This window comes from Camarhynchus parvulus, chromosome Z, assembly GCF_901933205.1.
Source record: "Camarhynchus parvulus chromosome Z, STF_HiC, whole genome shotgun sequence".
Lineage (NCBI taxonomy): Eukaryota > Metazoa > Chordata > Aves > Passeriformes > Thraupidae > Camarhynchus > Camarhynchus parvulus.
The window spans coordinates 46585567-46605896 of record NC_044601.1 but is presented as its reverse complement, the minus strand read 5'-3'; the positions used below and the strand labels follow the sequence as shown (position 1 = coordinate 46605896).

The 20330-nt window shown below is 43.1% G+C and overlaps 1 protein-coding gene across 1 annotated transcript; it reads right to left on the bottom strand.

Annotated features, from left to right (window-relative positions):
* Nucleotides 1-13044: 13044 nt before the first annotated feature.
* On the bottom strand, nucleotides 13045-19940 carry F2RL1 (F2R like trypsin receptor 1). Its single transcript, XM_030968812.1, has 2 exons — nucleotides 19618-19940; nucleotides 13045-15628 (listed from the first exon to the last, which is right to left on the bottom strand). The coding sequence occupies exons 1-2, from the start codon at nucleotides 19688-19690 to the stop codon at nucleotides 14526-14528; spliced, it is 1176 nt and encodes a 391-aa protein (XP_030824672.1). The 5' UTR covers nucleotides 19691-19940; the 3' UTR covers nucleotides 13045-14525.
* Nucleotides 19941-20330: the final 390 nt, after the last annotated feature.

Below are 20330 nucleotides of genomic sequence, written 5' to 3'. Positions count from 1 at the left end.
TAGAGGTATAAACTCCGCAGAGAATTTAAATACTTCATATAGGTCAGTGTTAAAATAATGGAATTTAGGCACATGATTTTCTGAAGTCAGGCTTTGTATTCCACTATTGGCCATTAACAACTCATCCCAAACTTACCAACTGCAGAGGGAAAAAGAAAGTTCAGAAGCACTTAAGGTTAATGCTCCTGTTTGAAGGGTAAATGCAGGAAAAGTCTAGAGTAGTGTAATGTTCTCCAGAAATGTTACAGGATCATTCTGCAAACAGCCACAGACTCTTGTCCAAGTGCAATGGGATTAAGAAACCTCAGGAGGACATCTAGAGTCAGTAGATAGTGACGGTATAGAAGGAAGGCTTTAAAAGAAGGTAAGGACATGACTGAAAACCTAAGCATTTTGCACGCATTTTCACTGTGGTGAAGCTTGAAGAGGCTCCCAGAGGACAGAGAGATATGTTGAAGGATCTGTCCCAGTCTAAAGTGAAGGTAAGAGATGTTATAGGACAGATGCTCAAAACAAGAGGTAACAAGCCAGGACAGGATGGAACAGGATGGAAGCCTAGACTTCTAGAAGAACTTGAGGTAGATGAACAATGGGAGCCTCTGGCTCAGGACCACAGTGTTGTAGTGCGTTTTTATATTTTGTAATACTTTGAAGTAGTTTTGGTTTTGTATCCTTGTACTTTTCCCAAATGGTTTATCCCAGCTTGTACCCCCCCTCCCTTTACCTGTGTAATCCCTCTCCCTTGCTGAGATCATCCCCAAATCCCCACCCTGGCTCTCTGTCAATCACTCAGTATCCCATCCCTTCCATCTAGAAGCTTCACTCCAGGTCCTCGAGTGATTAGCCAGAGGCCAGGTGTCAGCCCCCCAAGCCTTGCCCCATACGCTGTCCTAAACATCTATCCCCCAGTACCCATCCCTTAAGGTCACTTATTGGTTAGTAAAATGTTGTCTACTTTTGGTTTCCACCTCTCTTTAAATGTAACCTTGGCACATCTCCCGGGGCTCTCAGCAGGAGGCTCCCTGAGGTGCAGGAGCTCCCCAGAGCCCCTGAATAAAACCTTGGATTAAGCCCCGCTAAGAGTCGGCCCTTTATCATCTACCGATGTCTCTGGTGTCTCTTCTGCTGCAAAGGCGACCAGCCAGCTGCCCTCAGTACCCTCGGAGCACGGGAGAGTGTGTCCCCGCTGCCGGCCGTGTCGGGGCTGCCCCCCCTGCCCCGCCTCAGTGTCTGCCGACTGGCGGGGAGTTCCTGAGAGGCTCACGCAGGGACAGAGACACCACAGCAAGGAAAAGTGACTGGTACAATGCCAAGTACTACCCAGAGAGCCAGTGAGCATTAGGTCTGCTGTCATGTTGGATAAAGAGGTAGAGACCCACCGGAATATCAGAAGGGTAGGAACACGACTAAACACAGTACACTGGGGAAAAGTAAAGAACAGTCACAATGCAAACGTGCTGGCACTCCCTGAAGGAGTTTGTGATGACTGACTTCCCTGATTACTGCCCACCTTGTTCCCAGAAAGCGTTCCTCGCTCTTAAGAAACTTAGGCTGCCATGGGATACAATAAAAAGAATCACACAGGAGATATCTAACCAGAAGACAGGTAATAATAAATTATTGGGTTTTACAAGGGAACAGAACAAGCAATGGAGTCTCACAGGCACATGTTCTGGAGGCAGTGCTAATCAATATGGTAATTGGTGATTTCAGAAAGGGAAGGAGAATGAATGGATACTTTTTTTGTTGACACAAGTTAAAGTTCTGCTGTGAAGGATGCAAGAGCACCTCATGAAATCAAGTGATATAGTGTCAGATAAATTCAACACAGATTAAACACAAAGTGTCATGGGTACATTTTAAGCTCTGATTTGACTATAAGAACTCATGAGAGAGATCTTGAGGTTACTGTAAGTGAACATGTTGGTTCAGTAAGAACCTGAAAACAAACAGGGCTAGGAAAGAAATGGAACACAAAAAACCAGAAGTGTTTTTATGCCACTGAGCTCAAGGGAAGGCCATTTATTCAACATCATGGCAGTCTTCCCACCTTCATCTTCCTCTCAGTACAGCAGAATTATAAGGGCAGCAAAGAAACAGCTTCTATGTTAGAAAGCGCTAAATACACAAGACATCTCAGCCTGCAGAAGTCAAAGTCAAAGAATTATGTGTATTCAATAGTGGCACAGAGAAGGTAAGAAGTAATTATTCATTGTCTTACAGTACTCCCTGGATGTTCTTACAGCTATTGCAGCTGCAGTTGCTCTGAGGGATCTGCTCCAGAAAAGCAGATTTCTGAATTTCTGATAGTACTAGGAAAGAAGCTGGACCAACCTTACAGGTGCAATGCATGTCTCCGCAGAAGCCAGCTTGAGCACTAGAGGCTGATGTGAATTAGGAGGCAGAGGTAGTTAATGTGCAATTGATTTAATTGTCTTTAAAAGACAAGGAAATCAGTTGGTTGTTCCTGGTTTAATGAGCACCATAAATAGCCCAGAGACATTTTGCATGCATGTGAAAATCAAGAACAGCTGAGATGGTGGAAGTAATAGAGAAAGTCAACAGGCATAATTTCCTCTTCACACCTTTGAATGTGGGGCTGCATGTTTTCTCTCCATTTGGAGGAGAAATTGATAATACACTATAGTGTGTAGATACACTCCAATGTATCAGCAAGATGCACCACCCCTTCTGTTGTGCCTCCATCTCTCCCTTTGCAGGGCAGTAGCAGGAGCTCCTGGTTCCCAAAGCCCTGGCAGGTACCACATGCAAGCCATACCTCATGCAAGCTGTACCTGGCCAGTCAGGGAGCTCCTTCATGCCGATGTGATGGTCCCTGGGTTTCCTGTTGGTCTCCGGGCTCACAACCTGGCCACACACTGCCAATCTCATACCACAGCCCTGTGCCACCTGGCATGTCTGGTGCTAAGAGGCTAGGTATAAGCCCAGCATGGTGACAGAGAATGCACTTGCACTTGTCTGTCCCTGGAAATAGCACACACATATTCTCAAGCCTTTGCCAGCACTTGCTGGGTACTGCTGTTCTGACTCCCTCTTTCACTTCTCTTTGCTGTTTTTATCCTTGCTTCTGCACCTCCCATGAATAACGCTTGAGGCATTTCAGCCCCTGTATTTGCAAAGAGCTCCCCTGGCTCTAGTAGCCTTCATCACATCTCAGTTTGCAGCATGAGTTTCTTACAAGATTGAAAAATCATTTCCCATCATCCTGCTACAGGAAGCATGTTTTCTGTGGGTGATCAGTCAGCTCACTTTCAAGTCTGCTACATTATATCCAGAAAATTAGCGTGAACGGAAAAAAAATTAGCGTTTCAGCGAACACCTTCAGCGCATAAAACCAAAGACAAAGATGATGAAAGAGACAAAGCAAACACAGGTGATTGCAGAACTATTACTCAACCAATACACATCATGGTTAAAATATATCATCAAAATTTGGAAAAAGAGGGAAATAAAATCACCGAAGTGAGTTAAAATGGGTGAGTAAGAGTTTTGAAGGATAGAAAGCCTACAAAGCAATTACACTGAAATGTGCACTGTCTATGTCCCACTAAAATAAGACATCATGTCCGCTGTAGGAAACAGAGCAGTCATCCACAAATCCTTTGCTCTATTGCCTTCTAAAAGGACATTATGTTTCATTGCTCTTGCTCTATTTCCCAAGTACTTCTATAACAAAGTCTTGAAAGCTTTGAGTTACATTCACAGCCTCCTCCTCATCTCTTCCCTGCTGAACAGTGTTACATCTTTTATCAAAATGTCTTCTCTTTACTTCAAAGAGTGACATAACACTGTTTAAACTCTTGCTGAATCATGGGACATTGTAGAGTTTGCATTCAAACTCTGTGATTGCAGTAAGTTTTCTATATCTGTTATACCTGAGAGTTTAATAATATTAATATTGTACCTTCTAAGAAGCATATATCACTCTGAACAGAAATTCCTTCATAATCAGATTCATATGAATTTCTGTTATTTGCTTTTCAGATATTTGAAAATATCAGAGTCCCTGAGCCATGAAAAGGAGAATGTCAGCAACTAATATAATGTAATATAATGTGCAACATTTAAAATTTATACTTTTACTTTCCCTGCAAGTATTTTTTGCCTTTTTTTTTTTTTGCAGTGATTTTAGTGTGACATTAGATTTTACCTGCATGGAAAGTCTTTTCCAAACTAACTCTTTTGCCATTATTTAAAGGTTTTTATAAAGTTCATTGTCATTCTGTTATTTCCAGTGAAAGCAGGACAATACACTGACACATATGCAGAGACTGGTGTTAAATGAGGTTTTAGGTGTACTTTTGATGATACAAAGCACTACCATTAGGGAATTAAAAAGCTTGATGATATCACCATCCCTACTTGTTCTCTTTTTCTAGAATATTCTGGTTTCTTGGGGTAATTGGCAAATATAAGAGGCTGGTGGGTTTGCAGGAGCAAATTTATGCTACTATCTTCTTTCTATTGTGTTGAGTTGGATATTTAAATATGTTACTTTTGGTACAAAAATGAAAGTATCAGTATTTTCAGATAAAAAGAAGCAATCTCAAATAACTGAGGCTCTTAAGACTTCTTGGAGGCATACTCTGACAGAAATATGTCAGAAACTAGTATTATATCATTAGTGACTGTTGCCTTAATTGTACATACCTCTAATTATGGTACCTTTATTAATTACACATGCTGTATCTCCCAGCGGTCATTGAAAAATAACAGGCACTGATGTCTTTTATTGTAGGCATTATCTATGTAAAATTATGCCACTCATGGAACTTTCAAACAAATTACAGATGTTGCTGATCTGTGGAAAGTTCCTAAATGATATAACAAAGTATGTTTTTTTTTTTTTTGTCAGGCAACTGAGCCCAGGCATTCTCATTCTTCATTCTTCAGGTCACTGTCAAGAAAAGTCTGCAGTAAAGTGAAATGCAGATGCTCTCATTTCCTCTAATGATATAATTCCGCTAATGGGACAGGTCCAGCACTCTCAGTTGTTCCTGACTCACCTGACACAATAGGTTGCAGCTCAAGAAACGCATCCCAGCCCACGTTCTGCCTGTGATATCAAAGAGACGAGGACTTGCAGCATCTTGCAAGGGTATTAAAATTCCTCACTGAGGAATCACAGAATCACACAGAAGAATTCCCTAGGTTGGAAGAGACCCTCAAGATCAGAGTCCAACTCATGCCTTAACAGCTCAACTAAACCATGGCAGCAAGTGCCACATCCAATCTTTTTTTAACACATCCAGGGATGGTGACTCCACCACCTCCCCAGGCAGACCACTCCAGTACTTTATCACCCTTTCCATAAAAAACTTTTTCCTAATATCCAACCTATATTGGATAGATGGCAAAAACGAGATACATATCAAGCTCTGCTTTTGCTCAAAGATTGATTCCTTACGTAAGAAGTATATTTTTTTTCTTGAGTCCACTCTTGTGAAGCAGACTCAGCCACCACTCTCAGCAGCACAAAGTTATTTGTAACTACAATGGCCATGGTAAATATGCATTAAGTTACAGGCAGAAGTTGCAGGTGAAGCAACATTTCCACAATGGAAAGCTTCACATGGGCTCAGATGCTCTGGAAATAAAGACAGAAATCAACTATCACTGACAATAAACTTCTGCCTGTCACGCTATTCCAGAAATCTGGAGATTGCGAGACTTAGACAGCAACACCTCTTCTTGCTCAGGTAAGCTTATGCGTTGAAGATTTGGTTTTAGCAGTGTTTCAAATCAAAGAAAAAACAAAGGAGATTGAAAGATATTGTGAGAATATTCTGCTTTGAAAGTTACACTCCAGGAGCCCCATATCTCCCCAGCAATCTGCTTCCTTGATCCCAAACCTAGCAGGGATATTTAATATCACCTGTTAAGTACTTCTTCTTCTCTTACATCAGATATGTATGTGTGTTTTGAAATGGAGAATTACAAAATAAAGCATAGCACACAGAAACCGAAATGTCTTTCACGCTTGTGTCTGTTAAAGAGTGTGCAATAACAGTTGGAAACAGAAGAGGGAGCCTTTAATCACAGTACCAGCTCTGTTTGCAGATACTCGGAAAGTTAAAGCATAATCCTGAATGTAACATTCTTTCCCCAGATGATCGACGGAGTCTTCAGCTAGTTCCTGAATATCACCGGCCTCCTTGGGCTTGGATTGACAGTTTGGCTGGCGTGTGACACATACCTCTCCCCCTTCGCTAAGAAGCTGTGGTCCTGCACCTTGCCATGTCCCTTTTGTCTGCCAAGACAGCACCATTTCCCAGCACTGCGAGCCTCCTGAAGCTAGGAGGCTGCTATGCAACAGTGTGGGTGTGATCTCAGTGGGGGCTGTCTACTCCACGGAAACACCAAGAGCCAAAGACCTTGCATCTCTGACTTCAGTGCAATGGCTTCGGCTCCTCATGGGGAAGTGGGTGCCCTGGGAGGGAGGAAAGAGGTTGCCAGGCAAGATGAACTACCTTCTGCAGGTGTCTCCCTACTCATTTAGGATGCTTAGATACCAAGGCAGAGATGTGTGTCTTGAGGTCACTTCTGATTACAAACTGTGAGGAACTCTCTCTCTGAAAAAAGAATGAATTGCTCAACAAAGAGGTATCATGAGTCCATGCTAAGGGAAACTGTGCATCAGCTGGCATGTGTGCCATGTGCACACCTGAGTGACACCACTACCTGAACTAGAACACAAATGGTCCTCAAGCCACAGTGCCCTGTAGAGCCCTTGCTCTTCCCAATCACATCTGACAGGTCTGGTTCAGTGTCTTTGAGCGCTACAGCCAGTGTTCACGCCAAACACTGTTTAAACTTAAACCACACATGGAAGATCAAAGATTGGTGAAACAACAGGACTGCTTTCTAAAGGCCTGCTATCTTGATTTGAGGTGTAAGTAGTGGAAACCATGACCTTAGCAGCAATGTCAGGCAGTGCAATTTACCCATGTCTGGCAGAGGTATCTCCACTCTGCGTTATCCCATGTCCTAGAGACAGAACCTTTGTTATCCATCTGCTCATCCCTTCCTATAGCACGGTAAGCAAAGTGAAGGTAGCTGGCAGTGGACTCTCTCTCTCCTATTTCTCTTGCCATCTCTTCCTCAGCACCTTCTTGGCTCAAGCTGCAGAATTTGATTACACAGACTTCACTGTGCTGATGCTGGAGCCAGCCCTACATCCTTCAATAGCAAACCTGAAAAAAGGCACCTGCATTCTTCAGAGACATCAGACCAAAGAGACCCTTGACAAGCAGTTCACCAACCATCACCTTTAGAGATTTTCTTTGTCATCTTCATTGCTGACCCTGCTAACCAAAATGCCATGCTTGCTGGGAGTGCTGCAAGGCTCCTCAGCCTTGTTGGCTCACCCAGGGTCTGGCAGTCACCAAGACATTTACTGAGGATAATCTTACTGGCTATTGTAGTATTCATGACTCGGCCTATTTAGTCATAGTGACACGGGGAGCTTCCAGGCAACCAGCCTAATACACACAACACAGTTTTCATAAATTATGACAGAGCAGTTCCATAACTTCCTTTCAGCATTTCATTTCACTATCAAATCACTCTTCATAGCAATAGCATACTTCACCCCAGCTCGTAAATAACATCACTACAATACAGCCATCCCGAACATTTCCAGCTGTGCTCCTGAAATTAATGGAGACACATTAGTGACTTCAAACCAAAGCAGGCAACTTCATTTGAATGGGATACAGCACCACTTGCCTCCAACATGTCCTGGATTAGTGCTAGGGGCTTTTCCTAGATACTTTTGCACTTTGAACCATGCAGTTCAGCTCATCCACTCACAGAAAGCCAGACAGGTTTGCCAGACTGGGATTTGAAGATGAAATGTCAAGGGTCGTGTTGTGTCAATCTGAAAGTATGTGCTAGTCGAGTCACCGCCAGCTAAATACAGGGAACACCACAGTGTGGCGCTCCCTCCCGAGACAATGCAGTCATTTTGGCTCATCGACTGCTTCTTGTGTTTTCTTTATATCTCCCTGGCTTTTGAAAATGCATGACACAGGACACTCTTCAGCACATTAAGAAAACTCCTACCCATCACATTTTATTTTTTAATTTATGTTCTTCAAGTTAATTATTTCATTTATTTCCTCTTATTTAGTGGGTTACCCTCTCTAAAGAAGCAGCATATCCCCTTGTTTTATCCACCCAAATTACTCCTTTTTCCCAGACTCCATCCAAACGAGCTCTACCTGTCCACTTGCTGCAGTCCACAGGATTATGTGATAGAGCAGTCCCCACTGCCAGTCATTCAGCTGGGGAAGCATGGACCCAGCTGCTAAACCACAACACTATGAGTACATGCTGTCCTGAACTCAGACTCTGAGAGAAAGCATGAATACTGATGGTGCTCTGTACTGCTACACTGCCATATAATTAAAGGCACATAGCCCAAATGTTCAAGACTTCCCTGAACTAAGCCCTTACTAAGCAACAGCAACTGTATTCATACCATGAACTATGGAAGAGTATTAATCTCCTCTCCAAGATATCACATGGCCATTAAAAGCCTGGTAGATGCTATAAACTGGGGAAGGGAGGGGAAAGGGTATTATCAAATAAAAAGCACTTCAGACTCAAACATAGTGAACTCTGTCCCCAGCAGTTGCTTCTTGAAGGCGAGGCACAAAGCTGCAGTGCAGTTGTTGAACCAAATGTAGTTGATAACTGCAACAGAGATATTCATTTATGCCACTCATGTTTGTTCTCAGATGCACTCACCACTTCATGCATGCTTGACTATTAAAATCCTGCCAGCCTTAAGAATTACTATACATTGATTTTTAGAAGTATTTTAAAACACAGACATCCCTCCTGCCCATTGTTTCAGCAGAGATCTCTGCACCAACTGACTGGTTATGGGAGCTGTAATTCCTGGAGGCAACCCACTCATAGAGCTGAGAGTTGTTATCGGGGCATTTCTCAAGTTCCATACGTAGACTGGTCAAATTTAGGCTTTTCTTCTCCTCCCACATTTTGTTGCCTTGCTTCACTATACAAGTGCTCATTCATGCTCTTTACTGCATATTACTAACACTTTTGAAACAAAGGATTGAGGCTTAGTCCATGTGTGCTACCTGCAGACCTTGTTGTTGACATGCAGAACTGCGAACACAGACCTAACTTTAGCAGCAGGACTCTGCTTTACAACACTCATAATAATCCCATGGAGACCAGGTGTAGCAAGTTCCACCATGAAGGTGCAGTCTCTAAGTTACAGCTACATCACGGCTCTAGCTATGGGTCAGGTGATCAGAGATTACACTCGTTCTCTCCTGTGGACACTCCTATGCTCTGGCAAAAAGCAATATCCAGGTGAGCACCACACTGACACAAGTTGCACATGGCAGGGAAGCAGGGTACGCAGAGACATGGGAGTGGGCACACTAGCTATCTCTGCACTTGGAATGCTGCATCTATACTGAGGCACAGACACTGGAGATTGACAGGATTTAGTCCCAAATACCAGGTGGTCCTTGGTACTACTGAGCTGATTCTGTATCACAGATGCAATCCCAGGTTCTTTATGAACTCCAGAGTAGCTATGAACCTACTTGTCTCCACGTTGGTGCAAATAGACCTTTCTCCCCTTTTCCTGGCCTCCAAAGAGCTGGCCAGACCATCAGGGAAGCTGGTTGTGGACACACTTCAATGACATAAAAATCCAAATCACAAAAGCTAGCACTGGATCAGTGAGTCCTCATGGATTGAGAGAAGTGGTCACAGTATCTCTGCACAGCATTCCATGCATCCTTCACAATCTCTAGTCTTTTTGCCATTATCTGAAGCATCTCCACCTCCCTTGGCCTGGATGACAGAGAGCTGACTATGTAGCCAGCCTGTTGTACTGGTCCTGCTAGCAAACAGTGCCTGGAGAATGTTTACCTGCAAACCCAAAGAAGGTTATCACTCCTGAGACAAAACATGTAGGTAATACATAGCCTCCTGGCTGTTGTTGAATCAAAATGATGATGGTTACTGGGTTTATGCCATATTTAAGAGTGATGCTGTTTATTAACCGTGTTCAAAGAGCCTATGACAGATCAAATACATCCGTAATGAAACTTAGGTCCCAGATGGCTGTTATTGTAGGTAGGCACTATGCTGCTTGATTCCCAGGGCAGCTACAACATAATGTGCTAAATATCTTCAGTCGTCATACCACAGTCAGACAAAATGAATGCTAAACTTGGTGGCCACAGGTGGTATTCATTGAGGAGTTATGAAAAAACTTAGACAAAATCGCTGAATTACTAACTGAAGTGTGTTATCTCTTGCCAGAATTATACCTGACTACTGGGAGCCAATGCTGTAATCAATAAAAGGTTCTGACATGTCAAGGGAAATACAGTTCCATGAACTCAATACAAGTCCTGAGCAGACAGTGAAGAGTCTAAGAAGGGTCATCACTATGGAACTTCTTGACCTTTCTGGTAAAAGTCACCACTGTTTTTGTTAAGAGAATTCTGGACCTAAAAACTTTATGGAGCTCTTGAAAGAGGCCAAGCACAAGTGGAGATAAGGGTGATCCAGCATATCCAGTCTACTTGGATTTCCAAAAGATTTTTTTGGCAAAATTTCTATCAAAGATTTTCAAATAAAGTAGTCAGCCATGGAATAAGAGGGAAGGTTGTTTTAGAATAAGTGATTGCAAAGAAAGAAATACACAGTAGCAGAAAAATCAGTCATCACTATGCCAGTAACTCACCATGTGGCACCAGACTTGTACTGTTCTGCCTGTTTATAAATGGTCTGAAGAGGGTAAAGCACCGAGGAACAAAAGTTTGCAGCTAACATTCTAACTTGGCATACAGAACTATGGCTTGTGAAAAGACTGTAACCAGTAAGGAGAGAGATGTAATTAGACAGCTGCATGAAAATACCAGCTCATTGCTAAGGAGCAGGAGAAAAAAAAAACAACCCAACATTGAATAGTCAAGGCTATTGGGGAAGCAACACAGTGCAAAATAGAAGTCGTCACTGTACCATCCACAGCTTGACTACTATGTGTCATTTGGAGATAGTGTATGGAAATGGGAAGGTCTGAGAGAAAGGAAACAAGACTGTTGCTGAGTGGCTGACTGGGAAAGAACTGGCTATGCCACCTCAATCTGCAAAATACCTAAGAGGGAATACGATACTGGCTTACAGGATTTCAAGTGGGTGGACAAGACAGGGACTTGCTCACATTATCTTCTCCTTCAGGAATGAGGGGCCATCCAAGGAAGACTGTGGGTCCTTATTCAAAGTGAATAAAGTGAGGTTGACAACATGACACTCAAATGAGGCCAGCCAAAAATTCTAATGCTGAAGGTAGCAGGATTTTGAGACACTGTGATGGGAGATGTGATTCTTGGCTGTGTTGGTTTTACTCCTACCTGAGTATCTGCCTCTAACTTCTTTCTGTGGCTGTTACACATTCTCTAGTCAGACAGACCTGCTCAGCAGCAGCTTTCCTCACAGCTGGCAAGGACTTTAGCTGCCCCAGCCTTTGTCTCCTTTTTCTTTCTGAACTTCAGTGCACATTTCAACTATGCTCCAAAGTGCAGGACACAAGTGGTGCTGGCCACATCTTCTGTGTATCTGGTATGCTGGCCAGGTGGCTTGTGCAGCAGTCTTGCTGTTTTCTTGACATGTCCCTTGATACCTTGCTGTCTTGTTGACCTCCAGAGGAGAAGGTGAGAAAATTACTCCAGCAGAGCTGGATCTACCCTGAGCCAAAGTGAGCAGAGCCATTCCTATGGTCATGGGTGGAGGCTTGCTCCCTGCTGCTCGGAAGGTTAAGCACCTACTGTGCTTTGACTCGCCTTGCAGTTGCACAGGGGAAGCATGTTGGTGGGGAGACAGTCTGAGCCTCTCTCCTGTTCTGGACACAGAGCTCATCCAGCAAAACAACCAAATACTGTTCCAAGCCAAAAGCAACTTTTCACCGTCCTCCTAGTTTAACTTTAACCCAGAACTGATCCAGTCCACCCCAAGGTCACACTTGCTTGTGACAGTATGAGGAAACAGCGTGATCACACAGCTGGTTTAAGGGAAAGGCTGATCTGTTTCTCAGGTGCGGCATAAGCTTGAGCTGCTTGTGAAAGCTTAACACAGTGCACATAAAATACACTTGATTTTCAACTCCCCGATGCTTTAATGAATGTTGCACTGATTATTTTTTTTAGCATCTAAACCTTTAATCAGCAATAGGTAGGGAGAGTTTTTTGGTTCTCTTAGTGTTTGAATTACAAAGCTGGCACTGTTCAGGAATATATTTATTTTAAGGTGAAGACAATCACCTTTATACCAACCAACCCTGCCCAAGAGTACAGCCTCCCCTCTCCACTCCCCCCCAAAAAAAAGGTTTAAGCAACCACTCCACCTGCACAGGCACATAATTGCCAGTTCAAGGAACTGAATTGAATCAAATCAAACAAACAACTAGCCTAGTCTAACTGCTTTGTTAATTGAAGCAAACTAATTCATGCTTAATTCAGGATAAGGATTTGCAATATAGCTACACAGAAGGAAAGCTTCACTTAAATGACTGTGAGGTTTTTGAATAGTATTCTCCAAAATCTGTGACACATCACAGCGCCCCATTTTAAAAAGAAATCATTCTATTTATTAGAACTTCTTTCTCAAGAAGCTTTCAACATACTGCAGTACTGTCTAATTCTTACTTGTGCCATTGGCAGACCTCCACTGCTGCTACAGGTAAGAAAGATCCTTCATTGCAGCCTGCTTTGCCAACCTCCAAGTGAAGGCTAGAAGGGAGAGATGGTGAAGAGGATCAGCACTTTCCTTCACAGAAGCTGCAATAGAGCTGTCTAATTATTTGACAGAAATGACAGGAAAGAAACAAAGTGTATAGATATACAAACAATGCTTAGCGCACTTCTGATCAAATAATGCAAGAACTAAATTTTGTTCCCCAAAAGACAGGCTATATTAAGCATGTCTTATTTTATACATTTAATAGTCATCTGTGAATCATGAGTAGTCTCTTTCTGGTATTATCCAGACACACACTGCCAATCTATCATCTTTACAACATACAACCTATAACCTTCGTACTCTTGACAGAGCATGACCAGGTAGGTCTGTAAGTACATGAACTGGATGCCCTTTCTTCGTATTACTCACTACTGCATGTAGACCAGGAAGCATACTGCTTAGCATGATAAAGGGAACAGACTATGGTAAGAATTCAGAGAGCCTTTTGTGAAGACAGTGTAACTCCATCAATTTCAAATTCTTCCAGTGAACTGTGGTCTCTTATGTACATTCATTTTCCAGTAAGGGTGCTAACACCTTCAGTTCAGTAATAAATATGCAATTATTTCCCTGCACTTGTCAGAAAACAGGAAGAGAAATTTTTTTATGTCCAAGAAGAATTTGTGTTCCATGTCATCTAGAGCTGGAGTAACTCTCCACTCCTTAATGAGACGTATGTTAATATACATTGCTATTTTAGCTAGGCCCTCTGAAATACTATCACAAAACATCCTACTTTCATTGCTCACCAAAAAAACGTGTCATTTGGTAAATTTTACTCTACCCATTTACACATTACATCTACAGTTGTCATGCTTGTAACAATTGTTAGGAATATTATCTTTGTTATGTGAAACCAGGCAAGCTGAACTAGCCAAGTTGAACTACTTTCGAAGTGCATGTAAAAGAATAAAAGAGAGCACTCAACTCATATGTGTTACAAAAACAAAAAATCTTATTTAGATGTCTTAAAAAATACAAGGCACATTTTATAAAATCAAATACCTATCCATCAAAACTTTGTTGTATATCCCCATATAAGATCATGTACTGGCAAATGTTAAGTAACAGTGGATAATCTCACAAACATTTTATCCCAGTGCTAGCTGATAAGATCAGCTTGTCAACTCAAATAGGATAACATTATAGGTTTTTGCTATGTTAGTATTTACAGCACAGTAACTTGGAAAACAATATATAAATTATATTATAGCAAAGATAATAAGCAATCTAATCCAAGATGGTGAAGTGGATTCTCTTCTACTTCTCTCTACAGCTTCAAATGATGTTCAGTGTAAGCAGGTACACAGAGCAAGGTCCTACACACACAATCTGTTCAGATGCTTAATAGATTACAGTTAAACAAAACAGATTTTTCTGGCAATTAAAAATACTAGCAATACTGTATAATATTCCAGAGACATTTTGCTTTTTAGCAACTTTTATATTCAACAAGAATGTCTTCAGCCTCACTTCTAGGTCAGCAGCATTTTTGCACAGCATCTGAAATGTCTTCTTTTTTTTCCCCAGTTTCCCAGGAAGATTTATCTGCTTATAATTTCTACATAAAATAAGCAACTGTCAGTTCCAAATACCAGACTTCAATGTAATTAAAATGCAGAGGTGTTTCTTCAGAGTCTCTTGTACAAAGTCTATTGTCACTCACATCCTTTCATCAGTAATAACAAAAGTTCACTTTTCTAAGATTAAACTCAGTAGGTAGATTTATTGGTCCTACTTGAGTTTGAAGAGTAAGAATTTGATTTCTTGAGGTACTTGCTTGATGAGAGAGACACTTGCATCCTCTGTGTAGTTCGCACACTTCGGCAAAGAAGAGCATATTTAAGGTTGTCTCTGAAGTCTTTTGAAATATAATAGTAGATGAATGGATCGATACCACTATTCAAAGCAGAAAGACACAGTGCAGTTATGTACCACACATACAGATGGCTCTGGCTGTAGGCTTTGAGAAGCGAATAGTGCACAATAATCAGCACATTGCTAGGTGTAAAACAGATGAGATACATGGACAGGACAACAAGAATGAGTTTGATTGCTCTTTTTCGTTTCTTCCCAGTGCTTACATCTATGATGGAAGCGCTCAGGGTCTTAATCATTAGAATGTATGCAACAGCAGTGATGATAGCCGGGATTAAGAAGAGTCCAATTGCAAGCGAGAGGAAATAACTGAACATATCATGAGCTGAAACATTTTCAGGCAACACATCATGGCAGGTTGTGATGTTAAGATTTGAAATATATGCTGTCTGATTAACAAGATACAATGGTATGTTGCCCAACAAAATCAGTATCCAGATAGCAATGGAGATGCCCAAAGCAATTTCTGATTTCTTTTTTGAATTCACTATGGGGTTCACTACAACCCAATACCGTTGTACACTGAGACATGTCATGAAAAGGATGGAACAGTACATATTTCCATAGAAAAACCCAACAAATACTTTGCAGAGACCTTCACCAAATAGCCAGTTATTGCCATTTAGATGGTATGAAATCTTCAGTGGGAACCAGACAACAAAAAGAAGGTCTGCCAATGCCAAGTTAACCATATAAATCACAGCTGGATGTTTCTTCTTTGTTCGGAAAAAAAAGACCCAGAGGGCCATGGCATTGCTTGGCAAGCCAATTATAAAGACAAGTATATAAACAATGGGAATAAAAACTGTAGTCAGCTTTCCTGTGAGGACTTCTGCTACAAAGTCATCCACCTCGTATAACTCTTCAGAATTATTTGCATTTGGAACCTTATAGCCAATGAAACTTCTTCCTTTTGGTTTGCTGGAGCCATCATTCTCTAAAATTAAAAAAAATAAAAGAAAAAAAAAGTTGTTATTGGTGTTGAAGTACAGACTTTTTGCCCTTTTAAAAAATAAACTAGATACAGTGATTTGCTCTGAACATTTACAGACAGCCTTATCAGCAGAAAAATTAAGACTGATATTCAAACACTTGATGATTTATCTTCTCTTTGGTTTTAAATTTATTACCCAAAGGACAACCTTTATCCCTTCAAGAATTCAAGGATTCTACCAGAAACCAAAACACTTCTCCATGTCACCAGTGATATTAAAAATGCCTTGTTAAAAGTGCCTGTTAAAAGGCTCCTACCACCTGAACAGTTACAGTAGAAACTGCTTCAACTACCCCAGGGCACCATTACCTTTTCACACAGAAGTGCCAGATCACCTGAGTGCTGGGTCACAGCAGGCTAATTTAACTGCAGTAGAAGCTTTGCCAGTTTAGATGGCCCAAAAATCAGGTATGCAGTTAAAAGAGAACATACTACATTTCAGACAAGCTAAAACTGAAAGTCAGAATGCCACGTCCAAAGCCATAAACAAATAATCTCTAGGGCATGCCACACATTCAAATAGAAATTTGAACACACTATCTCTGTGCATGAAGTTGCAATGCAGTCCTCATCTGGGATCTCCCTCAGGAGAGTTGCTCCCTGTGATTTTTACTCGAAGTATCAGGTGGTAGAGCAGACACCTAAGGCTGCTTCATACACAAACTGCTGTCACTACAAGTTTTGCTTTGCCTCTTCGAATGCTGTGGGAACTTACAAACCATATGGGTGAGGCAGGTCCTGTGGGACAGACTTTGAACAGCCTGGTTCAGAACCCCTGAACACACAGCACAGTCCTCCTCTGCTAACAGGCGAAACTGCACAAGCAATGTCCTGGAATCCACATCATTCTGAAGAGTCAGACATTCACCTATAGACATCCATTCCACACAGTTAAACTGTATGGACATGGAAGCTGACTGGATTAGGGAGGATTATTTCTAAACTTTCTATCCATATTTGTGGATTTGTTTAGCCAAAGCCCCCAGTTGTAATATAAAAAGAGTCTTTTTGAGTGCCTGAACAGTGAGCAGCCATGAACAATGTTGAAGCATGGCCTACCCCTTTGTTAAAAAATAATTAATACAGTTCCAAATGAAAAAAATGCTTCCACCTTACATTTTAAAGAATTCTTACACAATATGTAAATACACAAGTGTGTGTTTCTCAGTACAGATTCTGCAAGGCAGCCCACTTTAGATCGCTGCTCCTTTCAAATTATAACTGCAAAAGTCTGATGTACAGCATTCGATTCCTGTCTAGACTCTGCAACCTTCTGAAAATGCATTCAGAAATACTGACACCCTTCCGAATTTTGAATTAAGTTAACTTTGATTCACTTGAGCACTTAAAGATCTCCAGACCCAGGCAGCCTTCTCTGGAAAACTGAGGGGCAGGAAAACTTTTTGCCTATACAATGAAATGGACAGATCTTTGCAGTACACAGCATGAAGACATAGGCTTAAATTATACTAACAAAACCACCATCCCAAAGAAAATTAATTCAAATGCCAAATAGTCATTTTGGTCTATATGTGGTGTAATTACAACAAACAAAGCAGAATTATAAAAATTCTCCGTTCAGGCATTCAAGCCCCACGATTACATCAGCAATATTGTTCACTGTACTGCAAAAATTAATTATAATGCAGCAATCCTAGTTCCCGAAGCTGAGCTGTGAATAGAAGGACCCATAAAACCACCCCAAAGGACATAGCTTACAGATACCAGATACTGAAGTGATAATGAGCTAAGAAATGCTGATTTTCTCAGGCTTACAGCTTAGCTGAGAAAGATCCTGGGAGATGCTTGGAAGCAGACCCTATAGACTAAGTTGATAGCAGTGATCAGGATACAGTAATAAAATGCACCATACAGTGCTATGTTAAGCACCCATCCATCAGAAAGTGGTCGATACCATCAAATTCCAGTCATGCTATTTTTATTCCATTCCAAAGACTCAAATTATTGTAGAGAACTAGAAGAGTAAAAACTACCACTTTGTTATTACTAAAGTTTTGTGATCAGATACAAAACAACGCTTTGCAATTGAAGTTCAGAGGTTAGGTAGGAAAAAAAAAAGCCTCATCAAAAAGTCCTAAAGTGTTAGTGTGAGACGCTACAGTAAGAGGTACACTAAAGTGGATGCACAGATACCTGAACCACAGACAGGACTTTGTACTGCAAGAGTGTCAGCAAGGGACAAAGCTTTGTTTTATTCTACTTCGTAACACAGAGTGATTTCACAGACCAAGTCTTGTTTTTATGCTGACTTCAACTCGAGCCTCAAAACATACTGGGTAGCTTTTTTCAGTCCAACTAGCAACCTATACATATAAGGAGACAGCGTCCTGTTACCCTGCAGTTAACACTCCCTCACTGAGTAACCAATCCTTTGTTAAGTATGTGCATTTCTACATCCTTTCCTTACTCATTCACCACTTGCCATTTTCCATAACAATCGAGCTCTTTTCCAAGACGAGTTTCACCCTGCTTGACTCACATACAGAGAATGCAGTTGACTTGCTAATCTGCCCACGGGAAAAGCTTACTCTCTCCTCCCACAAAAGACTGTTTCAACACCTTTGCCATTTGTCCAGAAGACACAACCCACTACATACCAAACACAGGATTATGCCTACCCTGCAGACACAAAAGTGACAGCAGCACGGAGTATCCAAAAATTAACTAGTTTACTCGTGGTAGTAATACTCCCAACAGGACTAAATTTAAGATTATTCTGGGTTTTGGATCTTTAACCTCTCTCCCTCTTCCCCGAGAATTCCAAATTCCTTACTCCGTCCAGGTCAGACAATTAGGCTATTAAATGGCAGCTTAATTCAGGAACTCCGCTCTGAAGAGCACAATCTGCAGTTACCTCTTATCGATCCCTTGTGAAAACATGACGTATGCTCGGCTTCAATACGTATACAACGTATATCCTAGGCTTGGTTTCAATATTTGCACAATCTTTATACATATGGTTTTATTAGGTAAATAAGCCCGGTAAATGAAATATGAAAGGACACAGTGAAAAGGTATGCACAGATATGGCAATGGGGTTTATTATAAAACGTGGTGAAAAGTTAACTTCAAGCAGTGAAATATTAATACAGTTCAGGCTTTTTTCCTCAAACTGCACTTACGTTCAACAAGCAATAGCACAGACTAAAAAATTTTAGAAGAATCCTAGCTTTTTAGATCAGGGAAAAAAACCCAAGAACATGGTCTTTAAAGTTTTTTCATGTTTATCGCAAGGGGAGGCGGGAAGGGGACTATAAGAAGGTTGGACAGGGGCATTTTACAAGGCCACTAAGTGACAGGACGAGACGAAATGGTTTTAAATGGGAAGAGAGCAGATTTAGACCACACAGTAGGAAGAAAGTCTTTATGTGAGGGCGGTGAGGGGCTGGAACAGGTTGCCCAGAGAAGTTACGGATGTCCCGTCTGCGCCAGTGTTCAAGGCCAGGCTAGACGGGGCACTAAGCAACCTGTTCTAGTGGAAGCTGTACCTGCCCGGTACAGAGGGGAAGGGGTTGGAACTAGAGGGGAGCTTTTCGGTCCCTTCCAAGCCAGACCGTTCCACGATTCTCTACAAGGCGAGCGAAGCCAAACCCCACGAGTCCCACAAGCCCTGAGAGGGCTGCTCGCCGCGCCCGGCTGCCCGCCCGTGAAGCGCTTTCCCTCCCGGCCGGGGAGCCCTGCCCGCGGGTCCCGGCAGCCACACTGCCACCCGCACGAGCTTTCCGACCCTCTCGGCTCCGCGGAACCCCGCGCCATCCGCTCCGGGCTCCCCGACCCCCAGACAGGCCAGACACCCGCCCCGCCGAGCGCCCCACCGTGCCCCCGCCCGCGGCCGAGGAGCGGCCGCGGGGTGCCGCGCTGGCCGCCCCGCCGATGCCAGCCGAGCTGGCAGCTCACGCCGCTCCGCTCACCTTCAGCAGTGGCGGCAGCTCGCAGCAGCACACAGAACAGCAGCACCGGGCACAACCCGCGGTGCGCAGCCATCTCACCGCGCTCCGGCCGCCGCCACTCCGCCCACACTCCCGGCCAGTTTCACCTGATACCTGAGTGGGCGGGGCGGAGGGCGCGGCCGGGCCCAGGACCAGCCCGGCGGCGGGCGGGGCCAGGTCGGGCCCTTCCCTCTCGGCAGAGGGGAGCGGCGCTGTCCCCGAAATGGTGGGAGTCGCTGGCTGCTGCCTGCGGTTAGCCCGGCGCAAAATGGCGGGTGCGCCGCAGCTCCAGCAGGCTGTTGGTCACCGTCTCGGCAACCGCTCGGCCGCTGAGGGGCGGAGCGGCTTCGGGGGTCCCGGCTCTTACCCTGCTCACGCTGCGGCCGCCCGTCCCCGAGCCCGCCGGTGGGCCCTGGCCGCGGGGGCTGCGCTGTTAACGGCCCCTGACTGCCCATTACAGCTGAGCGGCGCGGCTGCAGGAGCGGTCCGTGCCAGGCTGCTGCTGGAGCACAGCAGGATTGTTCTGGGTCACACCGGCAGGGCCCCGCAGCGTTTAGTGGGAGCGTGTTACTTCGGCTGCCTTTTAACACACTGTGCTGTGCCTTCCAAGTTTCTTACTCTTTCATGTTACCACAGAATCTTGGAATCTTAGAAGAGGACAGGTTGGAAAAGGCCACAGAAAGTCATCTGATCTA

Excerpts from the sequence above, each read along its gene's own strand:
- F2RL1 (XM_030968812.1), bottom strand. The coding sequence starts at position 19,690 with ATGGCTGCGCACCGCGGGTTGTGCCCGGTGCTGCTGTTCTGTGTGCTG. Across the intron at positions 15,629-19,617 it reads AGCTGCCGCCACTGCTGAAG|AGAATGATGGCTCCAGCAAA; the intron begins GTGAGCGGAGCG and ends TTTTAATTTTAG.